This window comes from Rhinatrema bivittatum, chromosome 2 (genome assembly GCF_901001135.1).
Source record: "Rhinatrema bivittatum chromosome 2, aRhiBiv1.1, whole genome shotgun sequence".
NCBI lineage: Eukaryota > Metazoa > Chordata > Amphibia > Gymnophiona > Rhinatrematidae > Rhinatrema > Rhinatrema bivittatum.
The window spans coordinates 715,194,672-715,204,570 of NC_042616.1; the positions used below are offsets into that span (position 1 = coordinate 715,194,672).

Here is a 9,899-nt window from a genome sequence, read left to right on the forward strand (position 1 = left end):
TATTTTAAAAAGCTTTCACTGTGAGTTTTTGCCTGTGCGGCCAACTTCTTTTCAAATTCTCTCTTAGCTTGTCTTATCAATGTCTTACATTTAACTTGCCAACGCTTATGCTTTACCCTATTTTCTTCTGTTGGATCCTTCCAATTTTTGAATGAAGATCTTTTGGCTAAACTAGCCTCTTTCACCTCATCTTTTAACCATGCTGATAACTGATTTGCCTGCCTTCCACCTTTTTTACTGTGTGGAATACATCTGGACTGTGCTTCTAGGATGGTTTTTTGTTTTTTTTTAACAAATGTCCATGGCTCTTGCACACTTTTTAGCTTTGTAGCTACTCCTTTTATTTTTTTTCTATTTTTCTCATTTTATCAAAGTTTCCCTTTTGAAAGTTTAGCACTAAAGCCATGGATTTGCTTACTGTCCCACTTCCAGTCATTAATTCAAATTTGATTATATTATGATCACTAATGCCAAGCGGCCTCACCACGTTACCTTTCTTACCAAATCCTGTGCTCCACTGAGAATTAGATCTAAAATTGCTCCCTTTCAAAGAGCTACACGAGGGTTGTGCATGTTAAATAAATTAGGACAGACACATGTATGCAGCATGTGCACACATATATGCTATTTTATAAACCTCGAGAGTACATATACATTTGTAGTATCACATGTAAATGTTAACAGGGAAAAGCAGGGGTGGTTTATAGGAATTCCAGGGCAGGATTCTGAAGTGTGTGCACAATTTGCTATTTTATAAGCAGTATGGGCCGGATTTTAAAAGGGTTACGCGCATAAGGTACGCGTGTAACCCTTTTAAAACCCCCCTGCGCGCACCGAGCCTATTTTGCATAGGCTCGGCGGCGCGCATAAGTCCCGGGGCTTGGAAAAAGGGGCGGTCAGGGGCGTGGCTAGGGGGTGTGGAGTCGGTTCGGGGGCGTGTTCAGGCCCCGACACAGCGGCCTGTGTCGGGGCCTGCGCGCCAGAAGACAGCCGGCGCGCGTAACTTTTGGAATAAAGGTAGGGGGGGGGGTTTAGATAGGGCTGGGAGGGTGGAAGAAAAGTTCCCTCCGAGGCCGCTCCGATTTCGGAGCGGCCTCGGAGGGAACGGGCAGCGTGCGCAGGGCTTTGCGCACGCAAGTTGCACAAATGTGCACTCCCTTGCGCGTGCCGACCCCAGTTTTATAAGATACGCACGGCTACGCGCGTATCTTATAAAATCTGGCGTACTTTTGTTCGCGCGCGCGCTCTTTTTTAAAACGTACCTCTATATGCGTATATATTACTGAACTGCAAATTGACATGCAATTGAAATCACACTTGTCTTTTGGCTGTAGTTTTTGGGTGGGAGGTCTGGTGGGAGTTCAGGTTGACGTGCAAGAGGGTCTGGTTGAACTGGTGAAGATCTGGGTGAATTGGTGATTCCAAATACGTGTTCCAGTATTTACATAAGTAGAGTATGTGCACACTTTTCAACATACCTGCCTCCGCGTTTATTTCTGGGTTATTATGCACAAATTGCTACAATTATGTGCGTAAAATATGCACATATATTTTTATAAAATGGGTTGAGAAAGTATGCATTTTCCTGGAATTACAAATGTATTCCTGTACTAAAACATACAGTACATGCCTGCTTTGGGGGAAGAAAGACCCAGTATTATATAAACTGGGCAGTGCCCTCCACACAGTTTATAAAATACTAGTATAAATCTGTGTGGGCCCACTTATGTACGTATTTGGTGTACTGAGCACACTTTTGACAGTTGGGTTCTAAATGTACTGAACTTGATACAAGCTGGAGCTCATAAGTGAACACAATTTATTCTTCGGCCAAGACCAGTGCCTGATAGTCACTGCTGCCTTGTTCTGGGCACTGACCCAATAATATAACATTCATAATTTTCAATAAAAGTTTTACTTTATTACTAAACCTTTCTATGTGTTAATCTTTTATTCTTTCTTCCCATCCTCTGATGTCATTTTTAGCATGTTTTACAAAATTAAAAGTGTGCTTGTATTTTCGATTTAGCTGGTTGTCAACCTATCCATCTGTGACACTGTCAGGGGCAGGGAGCTAGCAGGGCAGACACACAAACTAAAAGCATAAATGTTGAATGCCAAGATCATCACTGCAGTGGGTCCATGGAGCCAATCACTCCAGGCGAATGAAGAGTGACAGTGGAATGGTAAAGTACTACCCATCACTGCCGACAATGCAACAGCATGGTAGAACCTATGCTACCGGCAACTAAAGACTAAAGATTGCTACCAACCATTTCTGTGTTGTGTCAAACAGGTCTGGAATTGTAGCTGCGGCCATTTTAAAATGTAAAAAGCGTGCGAATCTGCTAGCTGTCAATGAAAGTTGATGGGCCAGGAAAATACAGAAGAGAGGCTGAATAAAGTTTGGAAAATTGTACCATTCAATCTTGTTATAAAACCCAAATAAAATGATATTCTGTTTAAAAATCCACCAGTATTCACACTAGTCCAGATATATAATACTTTTCTTTTTTCTTAGATCAAGCATGAGTGATGTATATTTTTACATTGACTTTCACAGCTAGCAGATTTGCACGCTTTTTACATTTTAAAATGGCCACAGATACAACTCCAGAGCTGTTTGACACAACACAGAAGCAGTTGACAGCAAACACAGCTTCCTAATCATTCAAGGAGTCAGATGTCAGTAAGGGTCTTGATGCCCATGTTTCATTTTAACTCTTAATTTTAACTCTCACTATTAATGCTGTTGTGCCTTAAAGTGATACATTGGGACTTTCTTCTTTGCGGTGAGGGGTTATATTTTAAGATGTGTCTGCTGTGTTTTTCAGAATCCAGGACTTAAGCAAAAGGAAGACCTGCATGGGCTGGGTGACCCCTGTAGAAGGAAGATTCCTTCCGAAACACTGCAGTGTCGGGTTGTAAAAGTCATAACATTACCCACGACTGCTCTGGGAGACACGTGCATAAGCCCTTAGTTAAGTGCAATTCTGATAGACCTGTGCAGTTTGCAGTGTCTTTTATATACAAAAGAAAATATGCTCTAAAAATACATACCATTCATGCTTGATGAAAACAAAAAAAGTGTGGAAAATTGAACAACCAACAAATGACCGCTGATTATAATTTCAGCACAAAGAGTACCACAAAACACTATGGGGTAGATTTTCAAAGGGGTATGCGCATAAGATACGCGCATACCCCCGAAAACCTACCCCAAACCCCCCCTGCGCGCGCCGAGCCTATTTTGCATAGGCTCTGCAGGGCACGCAAGCCCCGGGACGCGTGTAAGTCCCGGGGCTTGCAAAAAGGGGCGGTCGGGGGTGTGGCCAGGGGGCGCAGTTAGGTATCGGGGGTGTGTGGGCAGTCTGGGGGCGTGGCCGAGTGCCCCGACACAGTGGCCTGTGTCGGGGCCTACCGCACCAGCGCGCATAAGTTACTACTGCCTGGAGGCAGTAGTAACTTCTCCGATAAAGGTAGGGGGGGGTCTAGATAGGGCCGGGGGGGTTAGAAAGAAAGTTCCCTCCGAGGCCGCTCCGAAATCGGAGCGGCCTCGGAGAGAACGGGCAGCGCGTGCAGGGCTCGGCGCGCGCAAGTTGCACAAATGTGCACCCCCTTGCGTGCGCCGACCCCGGATTTTATAAGATACGCGCGTATCTTATAAAATCCAGTGTACTTTTGTTCGCGCCTGGTGTGCGAACAAAAGTACGCGCATGTGTATGTTTTTAAAATCTACCTCTATGGGGCAGATTTTAAAATGTACGCGCACAAATGTACACCCAATTTTATAACATGTGCGCGCAACCTTTCCTTTCCCCTCCACCTTCCCCTACTTGAACCGCCCCCCCCCCCCCCCGTACCTTTATTTCATAAGTTACGCCTGCCTCTGGCAGGCGTAACTTGCGCACACCAGCCGACTGCCGGCACGTGATCCCCCGGCCCTGCAGCCTTGCAGAGGCCTTTGGCTATGCCCCCCCCCCCCCCCCCCCGCCCCCAGACCACCCATTTTTTCAAGCCCCGGGACTTACACACGTCCCGGGGCTTTACGTGTGCTGCCAGGTCTTTTGAAAATAGGCCTGGCGCGCGTAACCCCCCTATGCACATAAATCCTCCTGGCTTTATGCGCGTAGGGCTTTTAAAATCTGGCTATGTGTTAACCTTGTGCAAATATGATGGTCATCTTTATATGGTTAATGTGATCCCTTATCGACTGCAGTGAGATAATATACTGTGGCGACTACAGCTCGCCATACACCACCACTAGCATGGTCCAGTGGAGCCTTTATTGCCAGCCACTGAAGACCACCACTGAAGTGGCTCAGCAGAGCTTATCCTGCTGGGTCAAAAAAGACTGATGCAAGAATAAACCGGTGGTATGTGTGTTACTGAGGTGTTCAACAACCCAGGAACAGTTGCCACCCCTCAGGCCTCAGCCTAGGAGTTTCTGCTGCTGCCAGGTCCCCACCCAAGGAGTCAGAGCACAGCTGTTGCCGGCATGGGGGAAAACAAATGAGGAAGGAGGGGAGGGGAATGCATAAACAGACCAGAGAGAATAAGGAGTTGGATGGGAGGAAGGGAAGATAAAAGCAAAAAGTTTAAAACAGTAAATAAAGAAATGAAAACATGGAAAATGTATGTATGTGTGTGTCATACCGTATACATACATGAAAGATAATCACCAGGCAGCCACACTACCAACCAGTGGCTCAAAGCCCCTATTTTGTTTCATTTCAAGTTGCTGAAAGGAGTAAGTTCACACATACACATGGGCACAGAGGCAGACACCCCCGAACCCAGAGCACCAGACAGCAAAAGATACCCAGACAGACACAGATAGACAAAGACTCCCCAAACCCAGACACCCCACAGAGAGACAGAAGCCCAACTCCCAGACAGCACAGAGACAAATATTCCACACCTAGACAGAAAACCACAGACAGACATTGACACACCACATCGAAAAAGAGAGAGAGAAAGACCACAGAGACATAGACCAAACAAACAAGTACACCAGACAGACACACACATTCCATAACACACCCAGATACACAGACTACACCCCACAATGGTAAGGACTGGAAAAAAAAAAAAAAACCTAAAAAAATAAAATAAAAAATTAGTTGCTAACGCATATTTTTGGAAGCAGAATACAACTATATCCCATGCTGCCCAAACTTTTTTTTTTGTTTATTTTCACAACTTTTTCCTATTTGCTTCTGTGTTTTTCTTAGTTTGCTCATCTTTTTTTTTGTTTTCCCCGTGTTTTCATTTGCTCTTCCCTCTCTCCCATCCAGCTCCTTATTCTCTCTAGCCTTTTTGCGCATTCCCCTCCCCTAACTCACCATTTCTTTTCTCCCGGGTGGGCAACAGCTGTGATCTCTCTTCCTGGATAGGGACCTGGCAGCAGCAGGAACTCCTTCCAGGCTGAGGCACAGTTGCATAGTCACATGTCTTGTTCAACCAAAGCCCACTGTAGACCATTTAAACTTGGGTTTCTGAATCCTCTGGGGGAGATATTCTGGATATTGCCATAAAGGGGAGGTTTTCTGAAGTCTAAGCAATTCTACTTTCAGATGAGAAACTGCTTTTTCATTGTAGACAGCTGAAAGCAAATTGGACATCCCTTAAGTACCAAATGGTAGGCCTTGGTACATACGTACCACAATGATTACTCTTATTCAAAGACATTCCACTAATAGTAACCAACATGCAAGTTGTTAGATTGGTACTAAAAGTATTGTTTGCTTAATTGCGAATTGTGTGTAATTGCTATGAGCCCTCCTAAAATTTTAATCAAATCATTTTGACTAGGCTTGCTGAAAGATGGGCAAAATGTGGGATGCAATGTACAGTAACAAATTAAACACAATGCTTTCTAATAGACTGTCATATTGAAAAAGGGGGTATAAATCCAAGTAATAATAAGTATTAATTTCTTCACAGGCCAGAGAATTAAGCTTAGGATTAAAACTGAGCATTCAGCTCACATAATGCACAAGATACTGCACTGAGTGGTAAAAAAATGTGTAATTTAACTGCTTTGATGATTTTGATCGATTAGAGGTAAAAAATAACAACAATAATGATATGCTAATATATTGCAGAGTTAAATGCACAAAAATAAGAAAATGTGTGCAAAGAAAAGGCTTAGTGTACAGAAAAACAAGGTTTTTGCTATAAATCATATTTTATGTGCAGAAAAAAAAAACTGTGTGCCCAAAGCATGTTTCCGGGCATAAAATACCAACTATGGGTCCCAGCACCACAACTCCCGCTTCCACTGATCAACTAACCTTAGCCCTGGCAACTTTACTCCACCTCCAAGCAGGAGTTAAGTTTCCAGCACTAAGAAAACATGAACTAAGCCAGCACACCTCTCTGCATTAGTGATGGTGGGGGTTAATAACTAATGCCATTTTAGCATGGGATGTGCAGGAGAGCGTGCTAGCCTGTATGCACACTGTTGTGCAAACACTTTTTGTGCACAAAACTCATTGCTGCATTGGCAATAAAGTTTGTAAACAAAACATGCTCACACAACTGCAGGTTATGCTGAGCACTCTGCCGAGCAAACCTTATTACATCGGTCTCTCAGTGTGCTGCAAGATTTGATGGGCTGTAGACTTAATAGTTTTCCAGAGCTGTAAACTTGAAATCATTGTCTAATCAAAGGCTGTGTCCGTACTTCTAAAGAATACAGTTAGAGCAGACCTGGGCAGTGATGGACTTCGGTCACCCTAACCAAGATTTACTTTGCTGTATTAGCAAACTTGTTTGACTCTGATTTTTCATTTACTTGAAGTACTCTGATGGAAATGTACTGCATGCTCCCCCTCTGAAGGTATATTTCTAAATTGTCACAAAGAGACAGTCACTTTCATTACCCCAAACAGCTAACAACGCTCAGCCACATAATAAATCCATAAAAGCATAAGATCCATCAGTTATTGTATATATGTTATACAATGGATAACATGGATCTGATGGATCTTATCATGCAGCAGGAGCCACTGCCTCTTACTCAAATAAGTACTCACTTATCCGGGTATATGGCAAGGTTTGCCACTTAGCTAGCTATGGGGCCGATGCTATAAAAAATGCGGAAAGCAGGCGCTGAAAAGTCAGCGCCCGCTTTCTTAACATGTGCATGGCACCTGCAAGGGAGGGGTCACGCTAGCAAGGAGGCGCTAGGGTCGATTGCGCGACCTTAGCACCTCCTTGCTAATGCGATCCCACAGTTACCAGCAGTTTGCCGGTTATGAACACAGACGCTGATAAACTCAGCGTCGGTTTTCAGGTTATGAAAAACGATGCTGAGCATATCGGTGTCAGTATTCAAACCAGCTGGCAGGGGTTTTTTTTTTTTTTAATATGCTCAGCTATTAACGCGCTCTCTCATTCACTCCGCGTCGGACGCACATTAAATATGTGATAATTCGCCTATTGTATTAGGGGGTGGATTAGCGCCTATTTAACCGGCGTCCGGCTGAGCGCTCTGTATTGCATCAGCCCCTATGTCAGTAATATCCAGCTATCTGGCATAAGCTGCTGTTACTTAGCTGGATAAGTACTGATCCAGGTCATTGCTCCTTAGCCAGAGGTTGTTGTAACTCACTCTAGATCAGAGGTTCTCAACCCTGTCCTGGGAACCCCCCCAGCCAGTCGGGTTTTCAGGATATCCACAATGAATATGCATGAGAGAAAATTTGCATACACTGCCTCCATAACATGCAAATTTTCTCTCATGCATATTCATTGTGGATATCCTGAAAACCCGACTGGCTGGGGGGTCCCCAGGACAGGGTTGAGAACCACTGCTCTAGATCGTTGGATACATACTGACATACATGGCTAAGTGGAAAACCTCACTAGGTAGCTGGATAAGTCAGTACTTAGCCGGGTAAGTGGCAGTGGCTGCCACCACTGATCTGGATAAGTCAATACTTATCTGCCAAGTGTTTTTCACTTTTTTTTTTTTTTTTTTTACAGCTTTTAAGTGCTGGAAACTCAATTCTAGCACAGATCTCTGCATCAGGGAAGTAATATTTAATGCCCTCAGTTACATGGAATTTCCATGCAAGGATGTTCATTTCATGAGTGTAAAACTCGCTGCATCTGCAGCAAGGTTTATGCTCACAAAATGAGTGCTCAAATACAGAAAAAGCTGTGTTTTGTCCAGACCGCACCTTTCTGCACGATCCTGAGAGTAGATCACGTGCTGCAGACTCAGAGGAGGGGTGTAAAGTAGGCGAGGAGAAAGGGGCTTTCCCTCCATGGAAACACGCCTCACCTTAAACTTCCATTTACAACATTATAAAGCTTTTCCATAAAAGGAAATACCATTTCTACTTTTCTCTGGAATTTTCAACCAATTTACTTTTCTAAATAAATTCCAAAGAACTCTAGTTAAAAATCAAAATCCACAATATCCGTTTAAAAATATTTACTGTTGGCATCAGCCAGTACCTGTAGATGCCTTTCATAACAGGAGCCCTGGGAGTGTAGACCACGTTCCTCACTGTAGCAGCCATGGCAAAACACTAGCTCCCAGCAGGTAAACCCTGTCACATTATACACAGTAACCTCTGAAATTTATTGACAAAAGTGACTGAACCATGCTTCACTTTCAGGGTCATGATTGCAAATCATAATGATTGCGCAAATGCAAATATTTACAATTAGTTCATGTAACAGACACTAAAGAAAAAAAAACAGAGACACTGCTACATTTATCCCTTATTTAAACAAAAAAAAAAGTGTGGTAACTTTTATGGAACCCACATGTAGGGATGCTTTAGACCTTATTTGCTCAGAACTCTCTTCCTTGAAAAAAGAGCTGGCTGAAGTTACAGCTGAATTAGCTGCAATAAAGAAAGTTTCACCCACTTTATATTATTCAGGAATTAATTCCACATTACCACATAAAAATCAAAAGTCAAGGAAAAAGGGGTTTACAGTGGGCTCAGGCAGGATAAGACCTGTGACCCAGACACCCATTCTTGACAGCTGTGCAGCCCACAAGATTACCCCCTCACTCACATAGGGCATTAAGGAACTCAAAAAACAGAATTACAGTGGGCTCTGGTAGAATCAGACCTGTGATGCGGAGACACACATTGTATCAAGTGACACAAGCACAAAAAGCCTTCTCTGTATTAGTTATTGAAGAAGTTCTTGCGAAAGAGATTGAAGTGATATCCAAAAAGAAAGAAGAAACCCAATGCATACAGAAATGTCATGCCCCAAATACAAATGCAAAGGAAAAGGGTGACGTGGATAACAAAACTCAACTGAATAATTCACAAAAGGAGTCCAAGAAAAGCAGTAACCTGAATGAGAAAAGCTGGAAAGCTATGAGCACAAATGCTCGTAGTTTAGTCAAAATCCCAGAGCTGCAAGCCCTAATGGTAGAGGCAGACTTGGACATTGTTGCTGCCATGGAGACGTGGTTTATGGAATTTCATGATTGGGATACAGCAATACCGGGCTATAACTTGTTAAGGAAGGACAGAGAGGACAGGAAAGGGGGAGGGGTGGCTCTTTATGTCAGAATATCCAAGCATCTGAACTGCAAGGAAGATGGGGCAAAGAAGAAGCACTATGGGTCGACCTAAAAAAAGATGATGGGGCATCCGTTTTTATTGGAATAGTTTACAGGCCTCCAAATCATATGGAAGAGCTTGACAGAGATCTGGTTGAAGACATCCAAAAGATGGGAAAGAAGGAAGAAGTGGTGATTGTTGGAGATTTTAATCTTCCGGATGTAGACTGGAGATAGTGGATGCCCTGCAAGGGGCTCTGTTCAAACAAATGGTAATGGAACCCATGAGGGAGGGAGCTATACTTGATTTAGTGCTCACCAATGAAGATAATGTCTCTAATGTCCAGGTGGGTGC

At 43.5% G+C, this 9,899-nt stretch overlaps 1 protein-coding gene across 1 annotated transcript in view; it reads right to left on the reverse strand.

Moving 5' to 3' along the window:
* The window catches only part of LOC115085580 (2-iminobutanoate/2-iminopropanoate deaminase-like), a 44,247-nt gene extending 35,667 nt beyond the window's left edge, over positions 1-8,580 (reverse strand). Inside the window, exon 1 of the mRNA XM_029591772.1 lies at positions 8,470-8,580. Coding sequence (XP_029447632.1) covers positions 8,470-8,534 — 65 coding nt within the window. The 5' untranslated portion in view covers positions 8,535-8,580. The remainder of the gene's footprint in view (positions 1-8,469) is intronic.
* Between the last annotated feature and the right edge of the window lie 1,319 nt (positions 8,581-9,899).